Source organism: Ahaetulla prasina, chromosome 15 (assembly GCF_028640845.1).
Source record: "Ahaetulla prasina isolate Xishuangbanna chromosome 15, ASM2864084v1, whole genome shotgun sequence".
NCBI classification, from domain to species: Eukaryota; Metazoa; Chordata; class Lepidosauria; order Squamata; family Colubridae; genus Ahaetulla; species Ahaetulla prasina.
In genome coordinates, this window is record NC_080553.1 from 7,958,884 (window position 1) to 7,984,776 (window position 25,893).

General features: G+C 45.3%; 1 protein-coding gene across 8 annotated transcripts in view; it reads left to right on the plus strand.

Annotated features, from left to right (window-relative positions):
* The first annotated feature begins 8,342 nt into the window (after positions 1-8,342).
* Positions 8,343-25,893, plus strand: part of FBRSL1 (fibrosin like 1) — a 652,986-nt gene continuing 635,435 nt past the window's right edge. For all 8 annotated transcript variants that reach the window (XM_058158844.1, XM_058158850.1, XM_058158847.1 and 5 more), the window contains exon 1: positions 8,343-8,636. In XM_058158844.1, coding sequence (XP_058014827.1) covers positions 8,343-8,636 — 294 coding nt within the window. The remainder of the gene's footprint in view (positions 8,637-25,893) is intronic.

Below are 25,893 nucleotides of genomic sequence, written 5' to 3' on the forward strand. Positions count from 1 at the left end.
TCCAGTCTGCACCGAAAGGGCTTTGAGGAAGCCTCCGGTCTGTTGCGAGTGTTGCCAACAGGTCTTTAAAGGGAGAAACAGGAATGGTTAACCTCTCCTCTTCCCATTGATTATTATGCCCTCTGTGTTGCAAAATTATGAGGCTTGATTTGAAGGGGGTAAGGAAGGAGCAGGGGGAACTCTGCACCCCTCCCTGATACTCCCATGTGTAGCTTGGAAGGACATCACAGGGATGCTACGGAGTAGAGGAAAAGCTTCTACCCATGGAATCATACTCAACACCACCTTTTGCTCCCTGCAAACCACACCTTCTTTGTTGCTCTGGAATTCTACAGCAAATTGTTCTTCCATAGGTGGGCTTGGTCCATAAAGACTCAACCTAGTCCTGTGGGATGGGAACGTCCTAAGTTTTGACACGTCTTTCTGTTACTCGGTTGATGGACAAGGAAGGGAGGGAGGGGAATGCAAGGGGAAGAAGGAAAATGGGAAAGAAGAAGAACCGGAAGGAAGAAGAAAGGGAGGGAAAGAGGATGAAAGGAAGGAAGAAGGGAATGGAAAGGAAGGAAGGAAGGAAGGAAGGAAGGAACAATGAGAGGGAGGGAGGGAAGGAAGGAAGGAAAGGCAATGAAATGGATGGATGGATGGATAGATGGAAGGAAGAAAGGCATGGACAATGAGAGAGAGGGAGGAAGGAAGGAAGGAAGGAAGGAAGGAAGGAAGGAAGGAAGGAAGGAAGGAAGGAAGGAACAATGAGAGGGAGGGAGGGAAGGAAGGAAGGAAGGAAGGAAGGAACAATGAGAGGGAGGGAGGAAGGAAGGAAAGACAATGAAATGGATGAATGGATGGATAGATGGAAGGAAGAAAGGCATGGACAATGAGAGAGAGGGAGAGAGGGAAGGAAGGAAGGAAGGAAGGAAGGAAGGAAGGAAGGAAGGAAGGAAGGAAGGAAGGAACAATGAGAGGGAGGGAGGGAAGGAAGGAAGGAAAGGCAATGAAATGGATGGATGGATGGATAGATGGAAGGAAAGAAGGAATGGACAATGAGAGAGAGGGAGAGAGGGAAGGAAGGAAGGAAGGAAGGAAGGAAGGAAGGAAGGAAGGAAGGAAGGAAGGAAGGAACAATGAGAGGGAGGGAGGGAAGGAAGGAAAGCCAATGAAATGGATGGATGGATGGATAGATGGAAGGAAGGAAGGAATGGACAATGAGAGAGAGGGAGAGAGGGAAGGAAGGAAGGAAGGAAGGAAGGAAGGAAGGAAGGAAGGAAGGAAGGAAGGAAGGAAGGAAGGGCAATGGGAAGAAAAGGGAAGAAGAAAAAGAAACCCCTTCAGCAGGCTACCCATGCTTCAACCATCATTTCTACTGACCCTTAACATTCTTGCATCTTCTCCATTACAGGTCACAATTCGGTTCCTTTTGAAAAACCTTCCCAGGGCCAAATATTTCAAAGTCCCAGAAGAGGGAAGAAACGAGGAGGATGGGGGGGAAAAAAAAAATCCCATTTCAACTGAGAATCCAGCCAAGCCTACCAGTAGATAAATGATCGGTTCCTAGTAGCCTGCAATTACCAAAGGAAATGGTTAGACATTCAGCCATCTTTCTTGCTTAATTGGGCCAAGACTGATTACAGGATGTCTTCCAATACAGATGACACCCCTCAATCTGTAATTTGGGGTTAAGGAAGGAACAAAATGCCAATTTGCCTCTCCTGGCTTGTGGGCCAGAGCTGCACCAAGAGTTTAATTGCCCAGATGGCCTACCTTCCCAGGCTGTACAGCCAGACGGCAAGTATTTTTATATTCTGCCTTTATTTGTACAATTCAAGCCTCTGGTGGCTCAACAGACTAAGCAGTCTGTTATTAACACAGCTGCTTGCAATTACTGCAAGTTCAAGTCCCACCAGGCCCAAGGTTGACTCAGCTTTCCATCCTTTATCAGGTAGGTAAAATGAGGACCTAGATAGTTGGGGGCAATAAAGTTGACTTTGTATATAATATACAAATGGATGAAGACTATTGCTTAACATAGTGTAAGCCGCCCTGAATCTTTGGAGAAGGGCGGGATATAAATTCAAATTTAAAAAAAAAAAGGGGGGGGCGTGAATTGTGATCTACCCTGGGGGATTTTTTTAAAAGTTTTTTTTTTTAATCCTGGGGATGCGGTGGCTCAGGGGCTAGGACGTTGAGCTTGTTGATTGAAAGGTCAACAGTTCAGCGGTTCGAATCCCTAGCGCCGCGTAACAGGGTGAGCTCCCGTTACTTGTCTCAGCTTTTGCCAACCTAGCAGTTTGAAAGCACGTAAAAAATGCAAGTAGAAAAATAGGGACCAACTTTGGTGGGAAGGCGTTTTGTGAGCCTTTGGCGTTTAGTCATGCCGGCCAAAGGACCATGGAGACATCTTCAGACAGCGCTGGCTTTTTAGCTTTGGAACAGAGATGAGCACTGCCCCCTAGAGTCAGGAATGACTAGCACGGATGTGCGAGGGGAACCTTTACCTTTACCTTTAATCCTGACTTTATTGTTTTTATTATTTTACTCTTGTTATTTAGCTGCCCGGATATGAAATAATATAAGATCTCTTGCTTGAGTAGGAGATTGAACTAGAAAACTTCCAAGGTCGCTTCCAACTCTTGATATTCTGTTCTATGTTCTATGAGATGGCCAGCAAATAAATTTTATAAATAAATAATTTTAATAAATATCTCAAGATGGTGAACGTACGTAATACTCCTATTTCCCCAACAACCACAGACCTATGTGGGTTTGTAGTTTGTCCTCATCCAACCAAACCAATGGTGGTTTATTCAGTAAATGATAGTTAAACACCTGCTTAATACGAAGCCTGCCCCACAGAGACAAGCTGTGGAATTGAAGGTGGCAAGGGTCATCCACTAGGAGGAGGAAAGCATATTAGATACCTTGGTCACTTTGAGATTTATAAAAATAATAAAGGTGGGATATCTATATATATAAAAAAGCGAACACCACTCATGCATCATCACAAAATCTCCAGAACCATAAAGCCTACGAACTTGAAATTTGCCACTTGGGTTCTAGGTGCTCACTAAGAAAGGATTTTTCAAAATGACCATCAGACCCATGAGTATTTCCAATATTATTATAACATGCTCTGATGCTAATTAGTTAGATGGTCTACTCCCCCTCCCAACTTGAAAATAACTCTGGAGAGAATAGGACAGGCTTCTGTGGGGCAAGCCTGAGGGAGGGAAGGGGATAGGACAGGGGAGGATTCTGTGGGGCAAGGCTGAGGAAGAGGAGAGGATAGGACAGGGGAGGATTCTGTGGGGCAAGGCTGAGGAAGAGGAGGGGATAGGATAGGGGAGGATTCTGTGGGGCAAGGCTGAGGGAGAGGACAGGCCGATTGTAACTTACTGATTAATTTTCAAGCTTTAACTGTCACTTTATTAAGCCACATCACATAGTTTCCTAGCAAAGCCTGGGTATCTAGCTAGTTAAATAAATGAATCTTACGAATGGTTTCCATAAAAGATCTATTTGTTGTAATCTTCAACTTACAGCCATTCGTTTAGTGACTGGCTCACCAGGATAGCCTGCTCCTTAGGCTGAGTTTACTTGGATTCTTAAAATAACTCTCGGGAGAGAAACCTCTGTGGGTAAGAATCCGGATTCTTCCCATACAGGTAGTCTCGACTTATGACAGTTCACTTAGTGACCATCCAAAGTTACAACAGCACTGACAAAAAGCAATTTAGGTTCATTTTTCACACTTAGCGACCATAATTAGAATTCAGATGCTTGGCAACTGACTCGTATTTATGACGGTCGCAGTGTCCCGGGGTTACGTGATCCCCTTTGGCAACCGTCTGACCAGCCAAGTCAATGGGGAAGCCAGGTTCATTTTAACAACGGTGTGACTAATTTAACAACGGCAATGATTCACTTAACAACGGTGGCAAGAATAGGTGTAGAATGAGGCAAAATTTACTTAACAACCATCTTGCTTAGCGACAGACATTTTGGACTCTACGTGGTCCTAAGTCGAGGACTACATGTACCCTGGATTCTTGTCTCCCCCATTCCATAAAGCATTAAAGCAAGTGAATAAAATCTGGAGTTTTAGAAAATCTGCTTTTTAAATATTTGCACAGCTTGCAAGCGAAGAGTTTAGATGTCAGTTTTAATGCCTTCCGGTTGTGCTGAAGGACAACTGTTAGTGGCTACTGTATTACTCTGGCTGGGAAAGAGATAGTCCTCCACTTACGACAGTTTGTTTAGTGACCACTCGAAGTTACATCACTGAAAAAATTACTTACGACCATTTTTCACACTTTACGACTGTTGTCGCATCCCCCACAAGGTCATGTGATCAAAATTCAGGACACTTGGCAACTGGCTCATATTTATGACGGTTGTGGTGTCCCGAGGTCACGTGATCCCCTTTGGCGACCTTCCGAGAGGCAAAGACCATGGGGAAAGGCAGGTTCACTTAACGACCGTGTGACTCACTTAACAACAACGTCGATTTGCTTCGCAACTGGGACAAGAAAGTTTGTAAAATGAAGTGAAACTCACTTAACGTCTCAACTTAGCAACATAAAATTTTTGGTCTCAATTGTGGTCGTAAGTCAAGGACCACCCATACTGGTGCTGACTGGGAATACTGGTGGAAATGAGGTTGGTTGCACTTCAACTCAGATCCTAGGCTGACCTCGGTTGACTCCAAAGTCCAAGTTAGGGGGTTGTGTGAACCCGTTCAGGATGTCACGAGGGTCAATGCCACAAGTTATGCCTCCATAGCTAGCTTGCCCCAATCCACTTATTATTCTCCCAGCGCCCCCAGCCTCTCGGGCACCCCAGGCCTCCTAAGGGGCCCTAGTCTGGGTCGCCAAGGTTGTGTGAAACAGCTCAGGGTGCCAAGGAGGGTCAACCCCCCAAAAGTTATCCCTCCATCGCCAACTTTCCCCCAAACCAGCTCATCATTCCAGTGCCCCCCAGCCTCTCGGGCACCCCTCAGTCGTCCCCCCCACCCCGGTCAGGTGCCTGTCCTCACATTCTGACATCTCGGGAGCGGGGTTCAGGATCCTGCTTTGCAAGGGGGGCAGGCCCCCCAATTCTTTCCAGCTTCAAACACGAGTCCGGGCTGGCAGTCAGAGTCACCCCACCTGCCAAAAAAGGAGGCTAACCTTTGGTTCTGGGGGGGGGGGCTCAGAGGCGGTCATCGGAAGCCTCACCCAGCGCTGAGTTTGCCACCTGAGAAAGTTGAGGTGGGGTGGGGTCAGGTCCCAACCCGTAGGCAAGCCTTCCTTTCTCTCTCTCTCACACACACCCCTTCCCCAAACTCCAGTCCGACTAAAAGAGAGGGGAGGGGGCGGCGCCTCTGCTTTTCCCCCATCCAAAGAGAGAGAGAGAAAAAAAAGGAGAAAAAGAAAAGGGGGAGAGAGAAAGAGAGAGAGAAAGAGAGAGAAAAGAAAGAATGAGAGAGAAATAGAGTGAGGGAAATACAGAGAGAAATAGAAGGAGAGAAAGAAAGACAGAAAAAGAAAGAATGAAAGAGAAATAGAGTGAGAGAAATACAGAGAGAAAGTAAGACAGAAAAAGAAAGAATGAGAGAGAGAGAAATAGAGTGAAATAGAAAGGGAGAGAGAGAAAGAAAGGGAGAGAAAGAAAGAACGTGTGAGAGAGAAATAGAGACAAATAGAAAGAGAGAAATGGAGAAAAAGAAAGAATGAGAGAGAAATAGAGTAAGAGAAATACAGAGAGAAATAGGAGAGAAAGAAAGACAGAAAAAGAAAGAATGAAAGAGAAATAGAGTGAGAGAAATACAGAGAGAAAGAAAGACAGAAAAAGAAAGAATGAGAGAGAGAGAGAGAGAGAAATAGAGTGAAATAGAAAGGGAGAGAGAGAAAGAAAGGGAGAGAAAGAAAGAACGTGAGAGAAATAGAGTGAGACAAATAGAAAGAGAGAAATGGAGAAAAAGAAAGAATGAGAGAGAAATAGAGTGAGAGAAATACAGAGAGAAATAGAAAGAGAGAAAGAAAGACAGAAAAAGAAAGAATGAGAGAGAGAGAGAGAGAAATAGAGTGAGAGAAATAGAAAGAGAGAGAGAGAAAGGGAGAAAAAGAGCGAGCGGCCCCCTTCGAGGCGGGTGGTCGCTTCCCTCCTTTTTTCTCCCCACCACCACCACCTCCAGTGGGGGGGGGAGGGGGCGGGGCCGACGCCCGCCAGCCAGCCAGTCACGCGGCGGCGCGCGCGAGGCACTCCGAAGCGTGGGGGGGGGGAGGGCCGGGGGTGAGGCGGGGGAGAACAAGAGAGAGCGAGCGAGAGAAAGCGAGCGCTAGAGCGAGCGCGCGCCAGGTGGTTGGGAAGGCGCGGGGGAGGGCGCACGCGCGCGAGGGCGCGCGCCGGGGCGGTCGGAGCTGCGGCGAGCGAGTGACGCGCAGCTGGCCGGCCCTGCTCATGCGCAGCCGGCCGGGCGGTGCTAAAGCCCCGAGCGAGCGAGAGAGAGCGAGCGAGCGAGCCAGCGAGGAGGAGGAGGAGGAGGAGGGCGACCGAGGGGGGGACGGGCGGGCGGCCGGCCGAGCGGAGGGCTGAGGCGACGGGGGAGAGGAAGGAGCCCGGAGCAGAAGAAACGGCTGAGGCGGCGGCATGAGGAAGCGCAGCCGGCGCGGCCCCTCCTGAGGCGCGCCCCGAGCCGGGGTGGGCGGCGCGCGAGGGAGGGAGGGAGGGGGGGAGGGACGAAGGCAGGCGGGCAACGGGCGGCCGACGGGGCGCAGGCGGCTCCTGCCAGGCGAGGGGAGCCCGCCGGGCCGGCCGAGGCGGGGGCAAAGTTGGGCAGGGGCCGAGCGGGCCGGCGGGCCCAGCCGCTCGCCCGCAGCCCCCGAAGAGAAGGAGGAGGAAGAGGAGGAGGAGGAGGAAGGCTCTGCCTGCTGCTGCTGCTGGGCTTGCTGCAAAGGCAGAGGCCAGTCCGATCCTTCCTTCCCCCTTTTTTTTTCTTCCCTCCCTCCTTTCTTCCCTTCCTCCTTTCCTTCTACCCTTCCTCCCTCCCGCCCCCTCTCCTCTCCGCCTTCTTTTCCTCCTTTCCTTCCTTCCCTTTTTCCTTCCTACCTTCCTCCTTTCCGCCCGTCCCCTTTCCTTTCCTCTCCGCCTTCGCTCCTGCTTTCCTTCCGCCTTCTTTTCCTCCTTTCCTTCCTTCCCCTTTTCCTTCCTTCCTCCTTTCCACCCGTCCCCTTTCCTTTCCTCTTCGCTCCTGCTTTCCTTCCGCCTTCTTTTCTTCCTTTCCTTCCTTCCTTCCTCCTTTCCTTCTACCCTTCCTTCCTCCTTTCCGCCCGTCCCCTTTCCTTTCCTCTCCGCCTTCGCTCCTGCTTTCCTTCCGCCTTTCTTTCTTTCCTTCCTTCCTTCCTTCCTTCCTTCCCGACGCGCGCTTGGCCTCGCAACAAAGTTACAGCTCCAGCCTCGGCTGAACGGCCGGCGCCCCTCTTTGGCGCCCTCGCCTTGCACGGGTCTCCCCCCGGATTCGAACCCGGGGCGGGGCGAGGAAAGGGGAGTGGGGTGCAAAGAGACAAGGGGTGGGAGAGAGAAAAAAGAAGAAGCGGGGGGGCGGCTTTGGTTTAGTGCAGCCCCTCCGCCCCTCTCCTGCTCCTCCGCCGCTGCCGCTGCTTCTCGTCTGGATTCGCCCTGCTGGATCTGCGGTGGATTGATTGATTTTTTTTGTGGGGGGGGGGAGTCTTTGGCCCAAGCGGGGAGGGGTGATCCGCTTCTGTGCCTCCCGAGGAGCTCTGGTTTGGATTTGGGGACGGGGGTGGCGGCGAAGCTTGGCTCTGCCTGCCTGCCTGCCCTCCCCCCTTTTTCCCCCCTCTCTCTTTCTCCAGACCCGAACTTGAGATTCATCGCAGCGGGGCTGGTGTCTTTTCCCCGTTTTTCTCCCACCCCCCCGCTGGATTTTCTCCCCTAGCTGGTCTTTTTTTCTCTTTTTCCAAACCCCCCCTCCCCAAGAGAGAGAGAGAGATTGGGGGCGCCGTTTGTCAAGGTCACTGTGGATTTATCTTTGGGTTTTTTGCCTGCCTCTGGATGTGGATTGCCCCTTTTGGTGGCTTGCTCCTGCCTTAGCTTGGATCGCCCCTGGCTCTCTTTTCCAGGGCTGCTGGATTAGCTTTCTGGTGCCCCCCCTCCCCTTTGGCTGCCCACCCACCCCCACTCCGCCCCCTTGGTTCCTTCGGATTTCATGAGCCAGAAGAAAGGAGCAGCTCTGAGCCAGAGAAAGAAGCTGGATCGTACAAAAAAACCCCATTAAGACGAATTGTGGGGTTGTGGGGTGGTTTTTTTTTTTTTTGGGGTGGTGGTGGTGGTCTTAACTGGCTTTGGAAATGGATGGCAAGATCAGACAAAGCAGGAAATCCCGGTCCCAAAGGGATCGGGTGAGGCGCAGAGACCCCAACGGCAGGGATAGACTTCACCAAAGCCCCTCCTCGACCTCCGAACGGGAAGCCAGTCCTGGCAAAGAGAATACTAGCCAAAGTGGTCTGCTTCCCAAGAGCCAGGCTTCTGCAGGCAGAAATGCCAGACCTCCGAGGCGGCGGAGGCGAGAATCCAGTTCCCAGGAAGAGGATTTAATTGATGGATTTGCCATCGCCAGCTTCACCACCATGGAAGCCTTGGAGGTAAGATGTTGGACGGGTGGTGGTGAGGTGGCTCTGGTTGGGAGGAGGAACACTGGAGGAAGAGTTTGGTCATCGTCTGGGCTGCTGCTTTGCTTCTGCTGGTCAGTCTGATTGAACTTTTGAAGGGCTTGGGACCAACATCTGGAATGAATTAAAGGTGGACCTTCAGGCCTTGGTCTGTGGCGGTCTCCATCTGTGGGACCACTTTGCTTGTGCTGGTCAGTCTTATTGAACTTCTGCGAGGGTTAGGACCAACATCTTAAAGGTGGACCTTCAGGCCTGGGGTCTGTGTTGGTCTCCATCTGTGGGACCACTTTGCTTGTGCAGGTCAATCTCGTTGAAATTTTGGGAGTGGGGAGTGAGTGGGATTGACATCTGGAGGAGTTAAAAGTGGACCTTCAGACCTGGGAACTGATCTGTGCTGGTCTCCATCCGTGGGACCGCTTTACTTGTGATGGTCAGTCTCATTTGAACTTTCAAGGGGCTTGGTGTCAACATCTGGATGAATTAAAGGTGGACCTTCAGGGCTTGGGTCTGCGGCAGTCCCCATCTGAGATCCAAAGCATGCTAAATATCTGGCAACTGTCTTGTTCTGAGTTGTGCTCTTCTGAGCTGATGTTAGCGGGCCAAGTCTTCTGGCTGACCCTTGCTCTCCATTTCAGCTGGGAAGCAGTGAGGGTCACTGGAGGCAAGCGGTGTGTTGGTTTAGCTTTGTAGTAGGCTTGCAAACCTGTTTGTGGAGTGCAGGAAGATGAATGCAAAACTTCTCTTTAAACGCCAGTCCTGCAGAAAATGCACCACCATTTTAAAAGTGTGTTTAAAACCGGGTTGAATGGTCTTGCCAGTGAGTTTATGGCCTAGGGTGTCATTGCCCCAACCAGGCTAATTCTTTGGCTGTTGGGAGAAGCAGCTGTTGAATCAGACTGGAGAGATTTTCTGGGTTAACCTGAATGTGCTTTTGGTTTTTAAGGAATAAGAGAAATGAAGAATCATTGGAAGGAATTGCTTTGCTTGGTATTATTGTATTGTATTTGGTATTGGCTTGTTTCTTCTGCATGTAAAAAGTTAAGCGAAGCAAGCAACTATATTTTTAGAGAGTTTGGGCAAAAGAGGGGATTTTGTGTGGCTTGTGATTTTTTTTTTTTTGATTGGCTTTTTGTTTTTCTGTTCAGTTTTTATTCATGATGTGATGGGAAAGTCTGAATGGGTAACAATTTCTGGTAACTGTTTTTTATCCTGCTATATATCTTAGTCATTTTCGATCGGCTGGTTTGGTTCCCTTCCATTAAGAAGCAAAAAAGTTTGGTTAATGTTTCAATTCTGGATTGTTTTTTTAAGAGATAAATCAATAAAGCTGAACCGGAATGGGCCACCTTAGAATCTGGTGATCATTGCATGCAGGAGTTGAGATCTTTCTAAGATATGGAGTAACACTGATACTTGCCCAAATAAAAGTTTGTTCTAAAGTTGGCCAATTAGTCTATCTAGAATATACTATGAATGTTATTTGTTTTTCCTTTGTTGTTTTTCCCTGGAAGATTCACTTTGAAGTTGTAGGAGTTCACCTCTGGATTTCATTTTGTAGTTTGGTCAAACTTTTTCTGGCTGTAAGCAAAACTCAAAACTGTCCGCTTGTCCCAAAAAACAATTGTTGCTCTGGAATCTTTCAGTTGCATGGATTAAAAAGAAAATCACTGTGATATTTTTCAAATCTTCAATCAATGGGTGTTTGGAGAAGGATACTCCTTCCAGGCTTGCATGCATGCAAAGTCTGAAAGTATTTTTTCATAATACTGTTCACAATTGTGACTGTTTTGGTCTTAACCGGAAGATTGATAGGATGAAATCTTTATATTTCTTGTCTCGAATGTGGTGGTAGCAGATGCAAGAAAAATTTCCTGATGTTGCTTGTTTGTCACTGTACTACTATTTGTTCTCACAGTCTTTAACTTTCCCTGTTATTTTCCTGCAAGATGATTGCTATCTATCCGTCAGGCACTCAAATTAATTGCTAATCAAACTGATGGGCCTCTAGAACAGTTGTTGGAGAATTCATAACATTGCTTCTGTCTGATCTACCTTGGTTGGGTGCACGCTGTAAAAAACTGCTTTGGTGTCTTCTGCAGTCAGCGATGGTCCTTAGAGCATCCTATCTTGGACAAAGCTGGGTGGTTTGAAAGAACTGCACAAATTCTTTAGTGGAAAATAAAGGGGTTCATTCCTTGATCACCAATAAACAAGGTGCAGATTGTCAGACAGCAGCACCCAGCTTTATTCCTCTCTAAAACTGCATTATTGTGAAAATGGAGAATGTATTCAATGCTGTTGTGAAGAATACCTAAAGGTTTCATGTGCTTTTTACTCTTCAATAATAGATTGAATTTGAGTTGCTGGCTCGGTGTGTATTTATATCATGAATCACTTCTATTGCTTATCTAGGGAGATTTAAAAAGCTCCAGTGTCTGGAATAGCATGTGTGTTTTCTTCCTAAATTAGTTTATATCTCTGTGTATCATTTGGCCTTCTTAAGACCAAATGTCTTAAACCTGATGGAGCTTTGTTCACAATCAAGTGAAAAGTTCTCACAAAACAAGTCATATGTTCAGCTCAAGTCATATGTTCAGCTCTATCTTTGCTGGTGTGCTACGGTATATTTACAAAAAAGGTAGTGTTTATCTATGTATAGAATTACTTGACAATCTCTTTCCCTCTCTAAAGTCAGCCTCTTTAAGGATTCTCTTCCTTAAAAAGTTTGTGTCAACATTCTTGAAATCGACTGGGAACCAGGTACAACAAAATTAGGACTGGTAAGCGAGCAAATAAATAAGGAGCTGAAATGAATAGGTAGGTCTACCTATATCTTTCCAGCAGATCCTGGAAGTGATACTTGGGAACGTTTGAACAATAAAAGAGAAGGATGAAAAGGATATTATCAGTCTCTTAGATGGTTGAACCTTGATCAACCAGTTCAGAAAGGAGGTGAAGGATCATTAAAAAAAGAGAGACTCTTCTGGGCTTACATCACTTGAGGATTTGTTGAACTGGCTTGTGGAAACGATTGTATGGAATTTTAACTTTAGCTACACTCCACCAAATGTCATTTTTGCAGAACAAAAAAAAGATTATGATTTTGCCACCGGTATTAAAGCAATCCTTTTCATTGGAGCTTTCTTCAGACAAGACAGTAGACCATTCCTATAATTTTTTAATTTATTATTTTATTTGTTAGTAGGGCCACTTCAGGCAGCTTGCAAGGGTAGAAAATAAAGAAACGAAAAGAGTATCAACAAAACAGAAATATTGTTGCAATATAAATTCTTACGATTTATATTGATATTGATTGTTTTCTGATTGCTTATTTGTACCCTCTGACTATCATTAAGTATTGTACCTTATGATTCTTGATGAATGTATCTTTTCTTTTTATGTACGCTAAGAGCATATGCACCAGAGACAAATTCCTTGTGTGTCCAATCACCTAGAATTCTATTCTATTCTTCTATTCTAAGTAAAATAAACAATGAAAAAGAAAACCCTGAGAATGTATCAGTACGATAACAAAAGATGGACAGGTGGGGAACAGAGAGCAAAGGGGAGGCAGGGTCTGCTATCAAACACGGTTTCCTATCGCTCAAATATAGCCCTGACTTTGAAACTGAGGGTGGCATTTGCCAAGAATACTTGCAGAACTTAAAAAGTCGAGATCTGGTTTGTAGAAGGGATTTAGCTAAATGGAACGATCAGTTCTCCTGGTTTAGCCCTTGTGCTCTGCAGCCTTAACCTAGGATGGGACCACCTTGAAGGATTATTTTAAAGGGTTTCATTGCATGAAGATACTTGGATTAAAATGATTGAACTCTGGCTAATGGTGCTGGGTGAGCCAAGTGGGGCTAGCCCTGTCATTGGACGAAAGGGAAAAAAAAGGGTTTTAATGAATGACAATAACATGATTGAGCTGTGCATTGTGACCCATAAATTTAGAATATAGAATACAATGGGACCTTGGAGGTCTTCTAGTCCAGGGGTCTCCAACCTTGGCAACTTTAAGTCTTGTGGACTTCAACTCCCAGAAACCTGGCTGAGGAATTCTGGGAGTTGAAGTCCACAAGTCTTAAAGTTGCCAAGGTTGGATACCCCTGTTCTACTCCAATTCCCTGCCCATGGCAGGAGACCATGTGCCATTCTGGACAAATTTCTTTTTAAAAGCCTCAAGTGATGGAGCAGCCATGACTTCTGGAGGTTCCACTGATTGATTGTTCTCACTGTCAGGAAATCTTTTAGTTCTAGGTGGAATTTCTCCATAATGATCTTCCACCCATTACTTCTTGTCCTGCCTTGCAGGTGCTTTGGAAAATAGGTTGACCCCCCCCCTTCTTTTTTGTGGCAACCTCTCAAATACTGGAAGACTGCTGTCATCTCACTTCTCTTCGTTAAACTAAACATACCCAGTTCTGTCACTTGTTCATTTATAGATTATCTTGAGGGGTGATGGAGCTATTTTTGTGGCTACGCACATGACCCAACGCTTAGAGAGTTGGGATCCGTGCAGAAGCGACTTCTGATCAGGAACTAGGCCAGGTGTCCCGCAGGATCTGTTAAAAGACTCGTCCTGCTTATGGGATGGCGGCAGCTGCCTTAGAGCTCTGCTTCATTAATAGGGAAAAGGAGGACTTTTGCTTTCTTGGGTTGTAGTTGACTCATTGCAATAAACAACCTACACAGGATCCATTTGTTTTTTTTCAAGGGCCAGAGGCCGGTTGCTTCTCCAGAAGGCTGTTGTATTGGCACAAGCGTGTGTTTGGGTGGGTGTGTTGACTTTTCACACGTTCAGGACCCAAAAGCAAGGTGGGAATTCCAAGAGAAAGGCTGACATGGGGTTCTTTCCTTCTCCATATCAAGGTGTGTGGTTGCTCTTGTTGTTCGTGGGGAAATGCCAGAGGAGCTTCTGATATTACCCAGAAGTGAGAAGGGGATTACCAGGGCCAGAATCTCTCGAACTAGCATGTGCTCAACTCATGTTATATATACATTAAAGACCTTTCTTCTTCTTATAGCCAGGTGTATTTTGTTAATTGAGATCTACTTATGTTGTAGACCACGAGAGAGAAATCTAGTGGGGTTTTTTAATGCATTCTCTGTTTTGCGATGCAAATGTTCTTAGTTGAATGCAGTTATACGAAAGTTATATGAAAAGACTTTGCTAATAACATCCTACTTGTGTATTTTTTGTACAGGTAGCCCTCGACTTATGACCACCACTGAGCCCAAATTTCTGTTGCTAAGTGAATTCTGTTGTTAAAGGAGTTTGGGGACATTTTACAACATTTCTTGCCACAGTTGTTAAGTGAACCTGGTTTCTGCATTGACTTTGGTTTTCAGAAGGTTGCAAAAGGGGATCACGTGACCCTGGGACACAGCAACGGTCATAAATATGAACCAGTTGCCAAGTGTTCAAATTTCAATCATGTGACCATGGGGACTCTGCAACCATCATAAATGTGGAAAAACAGTAACTTGTTCTAGTGCTGTCGTAACTGAGCAGTTACTAAACAAATGGTTGTAAATCGAGAACTATCTGTATTCTGAACTCAAAGTTCTTCCATTCTATTGTCTCCGACTGAAAGGGAAGCATTGATTTAGCCAGAAATATTACATATCTCGCTTTAAGTAATAGTTTCTTTTCATCTTTTTGATAAGAGTCCATTCATCTTATGAAACTCTAGCCTGGTTGACTTGGTATCGGCTGGGTGTTTTGTGTTAAATCAGGCATTGTGAGTGGTAAAAATGGCTTCTTCTTTGGTGTGGTTCAAGTCAGTTGTGGTATAGTCAGCCAAATATGGCTTAGTTCAGGAGTTGAGACTTCTGTTCGTTAAAGAGTGGCCATAGATGGGAGTTGGAGAACATTTGGAGCAGTGAAAGCATGCCATGAGTGGTCTCCTGAGGATGGAGATATGGTGAGCTATGTTCTTTATACATTACATTAAGAAAACTAAGATGATGACATCCGAACCTCTCAATTCCTGGCAAATAGATGGGAAAGAAATGGAGGTAGCAACAGATTTTATTTTCCTGGGCTCCAAGATCACCGCAGATGGGGACTGCAGCCAAGAAATTAAAAGACGCTTGCTCCTGGGGAGGAAAGCCATGGCAAATCTAGACAGCATACTAAAAAGCAGAGACATCACTCTGCCAACAAAAATGTGTATAGTCAAGGCTATGGTTTTCCCAGTTGCAATGTATGGCTATGAAAGTTGGACCATAAGAAAGGCTAAGCACCAAAGAATTGACGCCTTTGAACTCTGGTGCTGAGAAGATTCCTGCGAGTCCCTTGGACTGCAAGGCGATCCAACCAGTCAGTCCTAGAGGAGATCAACCCTGACTGCTCTTTAGAAGGCCAGATCCTGAAGAGAAAACTCAAATACTTTGGCCACCTAATGAGAAGGAAGGACTCCCTGGAGAAGAGCCTAATGCTGGGAAAGACTGAGGGCAAAAGAAGAATGGGACAAAAAAGAATGAGGTGGCTGGACGGAGTCACTGAAGCAGTCGGTGTGAGCTTAAATGGACTCCAGAGGATGGTAGAGGACAGGAAGGCCTGGAGGAACATTGTCCATGGGGTTGCAATGGGTCAGACATGACTTCGAAACTAAAAACATGTTCTCTATGTTCAAAGCCCTGAAAAATTTGAGAGCAAGGAGTAAAATTGCCTCCTTAAGTTCTTCTATCTTGTTGGAATACTTGTGACTATCCCAAGAAAAGGTGAATCTCCTTGAAGTCAGAACTTTAAGCTGATGAATTTATGACTGCATCTGTGCACTTCTGGGGCTGAGATTACAGAGTTGGCTGGGTTTCCTCCGTTTTCTTGAGAAGTCTATCTTCCCAGTTCAGCCTTTAGACTTGCTAACCAGACATGACTCTGCTTAGCTTCTTGAGATCATCCTGGATCCTCCTCCATCCAAATAACTTCTTTCTGGACAGGTGTGCACCTTTCCAAGCAAAGCAAGGGGTGTTAGGCTATAAATTATTTTCACTTGGGAAGAATGGCTGCTAGATCCTCGAAAATAAAAACCAGGTCATGTGTTATATTGACGTGTGAGAATTTTCCTTCACAGTTAATTTTGTTGGAAAATATGAAAGTTATGACTGGATGTGGTTTTTTGGTGGTTTTAGGCCTATGCTGTTATTTCCTATGAAATCTACAGACTATAGCTGGACAAATATTTGTATCCGTTGTATAAATAAAGTAAACATAACTGAAAAACTTGGTTCTGTAAGAACCAGGCATTAAGAAAAATTGTTGAAAGAAAAAAAAACTAGACTCTGGGACTTTTTTTTTTCCTGCAGAATTTCCAAACCGCCAACTCTCTGCATTAAAAGGAAATGTTGCAGTGATGAAATTGGGAAGTTGTATTTTACTTATCTCGCTGCTCGGGGATTTCCCTCTTCCTGTAAAACATAACCACGGTAGCTTCATGTTTGTTTGCAAGAACACGGTTCTTGTGGTCAGGCGTTTTCGCTTAGCGTTGATCCGGGCAAAAATCGGGCCTTCAGAAAGGGTCTGGGGATCTGCGTTTGGCAAGCAAGCGTGTCATTGATTAGTTATTTAGCAATTCCCTTAAGATTGGGGAAATTACACAGATGTGAAAGGAAAGCCCGACCCTCGGTCATAAGTCCTCCAGTGCCATATCAAGCATGCTAAGGTTGTGTTTTGAAGCACACTGTCTGGACAGCTGTATAAATTCACCAGAGGATTTTAAACAGTTGTCTGTGACTTTGCATGATTGTGAATTCGGCCGCAATCAATCAGCGTCTCCCATTTCACAAGTTCAAATTTAAAAGCTGCCTTCTCGTGTTTGTCGCTTTTTCTTTTCTTTTTTTAAGAGAAGCAAAGGGCAAGATCCGAACCAGGCTTACATCAATCATCTATTCACGTTATGGAAGTAATTATCTATCCAAAAAAAGGGTATTAACGTGGAATTTGCTGGACAAAGTAGAGTTGATAGTGCTCTGAGTATTTGCAAAGGACAGTTTTGCTGGAGTTTCCCCTTGGAAAAAAAAAAGAGAGAGAGAAGTCTGAGAAATTGAACAAATTTCGTTTCTAAAGAACTGTACAGGAAGAAAGTTTTGCAGGGGAAAACACTCCTCAAGAGGCTATTAAGTTGGCCATGCAGTTCCTTTTGTGAGTAAATTCTACATTTGGTCCGAGTTTTCTATTCAGAAATACCGTAATTGAACAGTTGTCTTTGCTAAACGCAATACAGGCGGCTTCCTTAGGCTCACTGCTGATTAACCTCAACGGCAAATCAGATATTAGAATTTAGCATCTTAAGCATTTAAAAAGAACTGGGAGCATTGACCTGCAATTGGTTTCTGTCTTGTGGGGAGAGACGTTTACAGATGATCTGGTTTACCCAGAACTGATGATGTTCCAGAGAAACAGTTTGGCGTGGAAGTTACAGGCACCAGCCCGGAAACCAGGTGCCTGTGAATTTTAGTCCTGCCTTAGGCATACTGGTAGAAGTTGTTTGAGTGACTTGAGCCTGTCCTTCTCTCTTGGCCCTAGGAAGAAGGCTCATGAATTTCAAACTGCTTCTGAAAAACCTTGCCAAGAAAACTGCGTAGACATGTCCTCATGGTTGCCAGGAGTTTGAAGGCAGCAAAACAAACACAAAAAGTAGCATTGGGGATTTTTTAAAAAAGAGAAACGTAAACTTGCAGAGGGAATTAGTGAATTTTCTTAAACTGGTTCTGAATTACAGATAGTCCTTGATTTACGACCAAAATTAGGACCCTGTTTTCCATTGCTAGGCAGAGCGGTTATTAAGTGAGTCATGCCCGGTTTCACAACCTCCTTCACTGTGGTTAGTTGAAGTCCACACATTTTGAGTCGCAAAGGTTAAGAAACTCTGAGATGGTTACATTAAAGGTAGAGGTAAAGGTTCCCCTCGCACATACGTGCTAGTTGTTGCCGACTCTAGGGGGCGGTGCTCATCTCCATTTCAAAGCCCAAGAGCCAGCGCTGTCCAAAGACATCTCTGTGGTCATGTGGCCGGCATGACTCAACGCTAAAGGCTCACGGAACGCTGTTCCCTTCCCACCAAAGGTGGTCCCTGTTTTTCTACTTGCATTTTTTTAAGTGCTTTCGAACTGCTAGGTTGGCAGAAGCTGGGAAAAGTAACGGGAGCTCACTCCGTTAAGCGGCACTAGGGATTCGAACCGCTGAACTGCTGACCTTTTGATTGACAAGCTCAGCATCTTAGCCACTGATCCACCGTGTACATTAGGCCCCCCAAAAAAACCTTTCTTTTCACAACAAATCTGGATTTTCAAACTCTTTCATGAGGGATCTTCATTAATATAGATTTGCCTGCCCTCACCGCTTCCTTGAAAGCCATGTAATCTAGTCAAAAGCAAGCACATCTTGTGGCAGACAATCCATTAGCGTGAAATGTATTTTCACTCCTAAAAAAAAAACACCACACCACTTCATCTCCAAGGCTTGGAAAAAACGGCAAGGGTGAAAAACATTTTTCTTTCAGCTGTCAGGCATTGTCATGCAACGCCTCACCAGAATGGAATCTTTTTGCTTTTGGGACTGGATTTTTATTGCTGTATTTTTCTTTCCTTTCGTTTTTTTTTTTTTCCTCCTCCTCCTCCTCCGATCACCCAGCGATGACCAGGGTTATGGAAGGTTATCAGTACTGCTGAATAAATCACTATTTATTCAGGCTGTTTTTTGAAGAAGCCGCCTCCAATGAAATCTTCAAGTTCTTGCTTCCCAACCTAGATAATACCGCTAGAATGAACCGTTGGTCTTAAAAGTTGGACCCCTGACCATAGTTTAACCCAGGGATGAAATCTGAACCGGTTTACTACTGATTCACTGGCTGCACGCTGCGCATGTGCATGCTCAGTGCGTACCACGCACCAAATGTGAGGGGCACGCGCAGCGCACACCAAAAGGAGGCGTGGGCCAAGTAGAACAGTGCACGGGGTGTGTGTGTGATCAGCTGTGGCACACAGTCTTTTTTTTTTACTTTTAAAAGCATTTTTTTACAACCTATTTGGCCGAATAGGTTGTAAAAAAACGCTTTTTAAAGTTAAAAAAAAAGACTCTGACAATCGCACGGCACAGCTGTAATCGTCAGAGCCTTAACCTTTTAAAAGTATTTTTTAAAAGAAGCGGGCGATTGGGTGGGCATGGGCGGGGGGGAGGCAGGGATTTTTGCTACCAGTTCTCCGAATCACCTGCCGCCATCGCTACCGAATCGGCTGATCTGGTCCAAACCGGGACCATTTCATCCCTGGTTTAACCACTCCAGTTTATTTTAAAATTCCAGTGATGGAAAACAAGCGAAAGGAACTTTCATCGGTTTCAAGAAGGCTCCACACCCATTTGCACTATCCAAGTGACCCTGAGACCACAGATAAACCTCCAAGTGGCCTCAGCGACTCTCAGAATTGAGGGCTAAGGGCAAGATGACTGCAAGGGATATAAATCCATCCATCCGTCACCATTCAGTCAGAACAGAAGAAGCTTCTTGGATGAGAAGCGAAACATCTTCAAGGCAGAACAAAGTCCAGTTGCCTTTTGAAAAAGCATCTTGGGACAAGCTAAAGGCAAATCTGTTTAGACCGGACTTGTTGGCAAATAGGGTTCAAGGTCAGCTGTTTCGATTGGGAAAATAGACTACATCCTCCTCCTCCTCCTTCTCCTCGGATTTTAATGCATGAAGGTAAACCAACGAACAGGAGTGATTTTAAAATTATAGTGAAGCATAAGAAGCCCTTTAAAGATAAGGTGCTTCTTTTCTAGAGATTGTACAAGGTGGTATTGTGCTTGACTGGGCTTTTAAAATCATATTTGTCAGAGTTCCCCAAGCTACTTGAGTTGTTTTTCCCCTTTAAGATTTTCATCCACGGAAATCCTCCCCAAACTTGAAATCAGCTCTTTTAAAGCCAGTTTGATTATGTTCTATTGCTTGCGTCTGCATTATGTGGAATTCCAATATGACACGGTGCCTGCCCCCCTCCCAAAGTTGGTGTAGCTTAAGTTCTCCCCCCCCCCCCCCCGCCCCCATTACCACTGCACTGTGTTGTTTCCTCCATGCCGCCCCCTTGTCCTTCTCAGTGGGCAGGGAGGTTGCCAGCTTGATCCACAAGGATTGCATTTCTTGCAGATCCTGAAATAGACTCACCCAAGCTGAGTCAGCTGCTGCTGCTGCTCTGAAGTGCAGTTGGACATGTTTTCTTTGCTTGGCTGCTTTGCTGAAAGAACTGGCAAGCGATCTGCACGGCAGCATCCCTTGATCCTGACAGAAACGTAGCTTAAATGAAAAGCTGATAGCTGATTTCTTAGTTGCAAAGTTTTGCAAAGCCCCGTATCGTTTGGTGGTTTCAGGATGTTTATGCTTGAAGGGTTCAAGGCCGTCTTTTCCAAGCTCGTGTCCTTCAGACTGGGAAGTCTGGACACTCCTGGCTTAATCATCTAAACTAAAGGAAGCTTAGGAGTTGGAGAAAGGTGATCCGAGGTTCTTGGTCACCTGCATTTTGTATGGTCCCGGGAATGGTGGAGCATTGGGATTGAAAGACAACAGGAGCAGGATTCAGTTTTACTATTTCTTCTGTTACGTTCTGAAGATCATCTCTTGCTCTCTAAACTAAGGATAAAGTCTTAGAACCTCAGTAGGAACTTTTCTATTGGCACCTAACATAATGGGGCCATAACAGAGTTGGAAGGGACCTTGGAGGTCTTCTAGCCCAACTCCCTGCTCAAGCAGGAAAGCCTAGACCATTTCAGACAAACGATCGTCCAATCTCATCTTAAACACCTCCAGTGTTGGAGCACCCACAACTTCTGAAGGGAAGCCGTTCCACTGACTAATTGTTCCCACTATCAGGAATTTTCTCCTTAGTTCTAGGTTGCTTCCCTCCTTGATTACTTTCCGTTTGTTGCTTGTCGTCCTGCCTTCAGGTGCTTTGGAGAATAGCTTGACCCCCCCTCTTCTTTGTGGCAACCCTTCAAATATTGGAACCACTGCCATCCTGTCATTCTTAATCCTTCTTTTCAGTAGACTAGACATACCCAATTCCAAGCAATCATTTTTATATGTTTTAGCCTCCAGCCCCCTAATGATCTTTGTTGTTCTCTACACTCTTTCTAGAGCAGGGGGTGTCAAACTCGATTTCATTGAGGGCCCATCAGGGTTGTGTCTGACCTTGGGGGGCCGGGGTGGGCGTGGCCAGCTTGACGTCAATCATGTTGGGGGCGTCTCTAGCACTCTTATCATGGTGACCCTAGCACTCTACCGGCAAAAATGAGCTCCCGAGCACAGTTTTTGGCTGCCACAGCCTCCTGCAACCCTCTGCCAGTGAAGCAGATTCAGACAGTGAGGAGATTGGGGAGGAATGTGGGCCAGTCCTGGAGTCTGGAGAAGGCTCAGACAAAGGCTCTGAGTTGGAGGCAGAGAGGGGGCCAAGGCCATCTGGTAGTTATTTGCTGCCTCCAGAGTCTGACATCAGTGAAGCAGAAGAACAGCGTGAGCCTGTTCCCAGTGTGCGCATGCGCAGAGCTGCCAGGAGATAGGAACGATTAAGGAAACAGGGCCAACTTGGGAGAAAGGCTTGGAGATGATTGGCTCCTCCCATAAGACACAAAAAGGAAGTGAATGGGATGTGAGCTTTTGCAGGAAGCAATTCGTTCATCTGGCCAATTCAAGAGTTGAAACTTCTCTTTGTGACTCTGTGCCACGTTTGGCCTTGCCCTGCGTCTGGAAATTAGCTCTTTGGCAGCGTTCCATGCGAGATAGGTGGGTTTTGATAACCTTCCGCTGAAAGACTGTTTTATCAAGCCTCCCAGACTGTAAAAGTAATTTACAGCTGTATGAATTAAAGAGGTTTGCCGGGACTAAGTTTGGGCTGTTTAATTTCTAAGGAAGCCTAGGTCAGAACATGAAAATGGAGCTTAGGAGGACTGCACTGGCAGAAGCACAGTGGGCATGTCTTGCGGGCCAGATCTAAGTTACTTCATGGCCGGATCCAGCCCCTGGGCTTGAATTTGACACCCTTGTTCTACAGTTGCTGACATCTTTTTTATGGTGACCAAAACTGCAATATTCCAAGACCTTGACTTCACCTTCAACCTTAAGAGCGGTTTGCCACCTATGCCTGATTCTCCAGGATGAATAGCGTGGCTGCTGAAGTGTGTTTTGGAGCCCTTTTTTTCTGGATCAGAGTTAAGAAGCCCTTTCAACTGAACATCCTGTTTTCAATGACAGGCGAATAAGCTTTATGCAGGAAGTGTTTAAGGAGAGAATGCGAAGGAAGATTTTTTTTTTCTTCTATATCTTGCTCTTGTTTCCAGCAGTCTCTGATTTCAGAGGCATCTCAGAGAGAGGTTGTGCTTAGCAGCTAAGGTCTTCTTTTCTGCAGATTGATCCTGTCCCTCTTTTAAAGAGATAGCCATGTTCTTGAGGCCAATTCTGTGGTCCTTAAACTGCATCAACACACAGGGATTTCGCTGTTGTACTCCCAACGTGCCCTGCCCTGCAAGCAAACAGAAAAATTAATGAATCTTCCTAGAGAGATAATTGGGTTAATGTCTCCTGCTTAAAGGGACACGGTGGCTCAGTGGCTAAGACACTGAGCTTGTCGATCAAAAGGTCAGCAGTTCAGTGTTTCGAATCCCTAGTGCTGCATAACGGGGTGAGCTCCCGTTACTTGTCCCAGTTTCTGCCAACCTAGCAGTTCGAAACCATGTAAAAAATGCAAGTAGAAAAATGGGGACCACCTTTGGTGGGAAGGTAATAGCATTCAGTGTGCCTTTGGTCTTTAGTCATGCCGACCATATGACCACAGAGATGTCTTCGGACAGCGCTGGCTCTTTGGCTTTGAAATGGAGGTGAGCCCTGCCTCCTATAGTCGGGAACGACTAACACGTATGTGCGAAGGGAACCTTTACCTTTACTTTACTCCAGCTTAAAAACCTTGCCTTGAATGGCAAGGAGGTTAGGTGGTGTTGGAGTAAGAGACTGACATCCGCTCAACTTTTTTTAAAAAATCAAACTGAAACTTTTATCCTACAATATGTGAATTTTATGAAGTGATATTTCATACAGAGAGATGAGTTTGCAGATGGACTTTTTATAGCGGGGCAGTCGTATTAGGCCCAGCTAAAAAGCCTGTGAAAAAAAAACCTGCAGGAGTTTTAATTTATTTTTTGAGAATATGCAGGCAATTCATTATCCAACCAGGTAATATCAGTAACATCAAGCACTGATAATGTTACTTAGTTGGGTAATGAAACGTCTGCAAGAAAGCAACCCAGCACCGAGATCACTAAAGACCCCATAGTTCATCTCTGAGCTACAAATATTCTCTTCTATTTTACTTGATTGTTATTCATGGGATTTTTTTTTCCATTTCCCTGTTTCCAGTGTCTATTAACACTCATCAATTATTGAAGTTTGAGAGATCTGGGATCATTTATATCAGATAGTCTCACTCCCACCCTGGTTCCTAAAACGGGCATTGTTCATAATCGGATTGATGACTTGATTCTTGTCACTGGACACTTTAATGCAAAACAGACGCATTGCTTCTTATTGCATTCATATGTTGGAGAGTTTAAGGGAAAAAAAATACTTATTATCCAATTGTTGTTCGAGTATTTCTTTTATCCTTGCAGCTTGGTTTTGCTTTTTAATAAGGAAGTTAAAACTGGATCCTTTGGTTTTTGAAGATTGTAAAGTACAGGTAGTGTTCAACTTAACAATAGTTCATTTAGTAACCATTCAAAATTACAACAGCACTGAAACCAGTGATTTACGACCGTTTTTCACACTTAAGGCCATTGCAGGATCCTCATGGTCACATGATCAAAATTTAGACTCATATTTATGACAGTTACAATGTCCCACGGCCAACAGGGAAGCCAAATTCACTTAACAACTGTGTTATTGACTTAACTACAGTGATTCATTTAACTACTGCGGCAAGGAAGGTCATAAAATGGGCAAAGCTTGCTTAACAAACGTCTCAGCAGCAGAGATTTGGGCTCGATTGTGGTTATAAGTTGAGGACTATTTGCAGTAACTAATGTGGTCTAATCACTAATGTGATTCAATCAACCCATGGAACAGAAGTTGCCTTCAGAAGTTGTGGGAGCTTCATCCCTGGAAGCTTTCAAGAAGAAACTGGACTGCCATCTGTCAGAAATGGTGTAGGGTTTCCCACTTGGGTGGGGGGTTGGACTAGATGACCTATAAGGTCCCTTCCAACTCTGTTGATCTGATATAAAATGGGGCAAAACTCACTTAACAATTGTCTCACTTAGGAATAGAAATGTTGCTCGATTCTGGTCATATATCGTACAATTGCAAGATATAGTTTCGATGTTATTTTCAAACAAGGAAGCAGCATTTCCTTTAAATAGCCGCCGGATCTTATGTATGCCCACAGCCACCGTTAATTGAAGGAGGAAGCTAGAAAGGATGGATGTTGTAGAGTTAAAAAGAGGCAGCTTATGGAATCAGTCAAACTTGGTATAAAATAATTATGGTGTTTTGACAGCCTTGTTAATAACTTACAACCATTGGAAGAAATATAATTATAGCATTGCAAGTTTCCTGGCATTTCTGTCAAGATTTGTAAAATTAAATAAAGGATGTGAAATCCATTAAAAACGGTTGGAATCTCAGAGCTCCGAGACGATTCATTAAAATAAAAATAATAATTAGAAAAAAAAACCCAAACACTTTGGGTCTCACAAAGATGGCTGCTGCATTTCTTGTTGGATGTTGCTGTGACCTGCTAGGCTGTTAAAACAGTTCTTTGGAAATTCAGGAAGTTTCTATACCAGTGTTGGTGAACCTTTTTAGCATCGAGTGCCAAAACGGAGGCGTGCGCACTCGCGCTGGAGACAGGAAGAGCAGCCACCTGGTGCGCATACATGCGCCAGGAAGATGATCTTCTGGTTTCCGGCACGCACATGCGTCCCGGCCACCTGGTCTTCCAGTTTCTGCCACACAGGCATGTGGACGCTGAAAACCAAAAGATCATCTTCCCGGCACGCGCACTGGGTGGCTGCTCTTCCAGTTTCTGGCGCTCCTGCACGTGTGGAGACCAGCTGGCCGGCACGCCGAACTCGGAAGAGCAACGGATGACGACTCGCGTGCTCAGAGAGATGGCTCTGCGTGCCACTTCTGGCAAGCGTGCCATAGGTTCGCCATCACGGTTCTATACTGACGAATTTGAAGGCTAAATATAGAAATAAAATGGACATCTCTCTTTCGCAGCATGGTGGGAAAAGCCAACCCTGTCACCTACAACGATTAAAATCTGAAACCTTGCCAACCAGTATGTACTTTAGGGATTGTATAATTATGCGATTATTGACAAAGACAGAAGGGCCCTCTGCTGTCCCTCCTCTCCCCTAACAAACCCCCCCCCCAAAAAAAAATTGAATCACAAGTTCAAATACATGGCTATAAACGGTTCAGGAATTTGTGTTTTTCAATTACGGTGCAGCATGTCTAATAACAAAAGAATATTTATTTATCGTCAAATTGCTCCTGGCGTTTTAACTAATTGCTTTTGATCAAGATTCATTTTTGGGTGGGTGGATGGATGGGAGGAATAAATGCAGGGAAGTTTTGGGTTGCTTCTTTCTTAACAACTCAGTGAGTGGCCTGCTAGTTTCACTCTAATGGAAGGAAGGGTGTTGTTTAAAACGCCTGACTTAATGCTGACTTAGAACAACAAGCCTTAGAACAATTGACTCCTGTAAAAAGGCAACTAACTGCCCAGGAATGCAATAGCAGATAGGAGCCTCAAGCTGAAAGAAACCCAGTTGCTGATGAAACATAGAGAGATAGTCCTTGACTTGTGACCATTTCTGCTGCTAAGCGAGACATTAAGTGAGTTTTGTCCCATTTTACACCTTTTCTGGCCACAGTGAAGAAATTTCCTGACAGTTAGAACAATTAATCCGTGGAACAACTTGCCTCCATAGGTGGGGAATGCTCCAACACTGGAGGTTTTTAAGAAGAGATAACCATTTGTCTGAATTGGTATAGGGTTTCCTACCTGAGCAGGGGGTTGGGCTAGAAGACATCTAAGGTCCCTTCTGACTCCTCTTCCCTCCCCTCCCCTCCCCTCCCCTCTCATCCCCTATCTCTTTTTCTCCTCTCCTCTCCGTTAAGTGAATCACTGCAGTTTTTAAATTAGTAACATGGTTGTTAAGAGAATCTGGCTTCCCCCC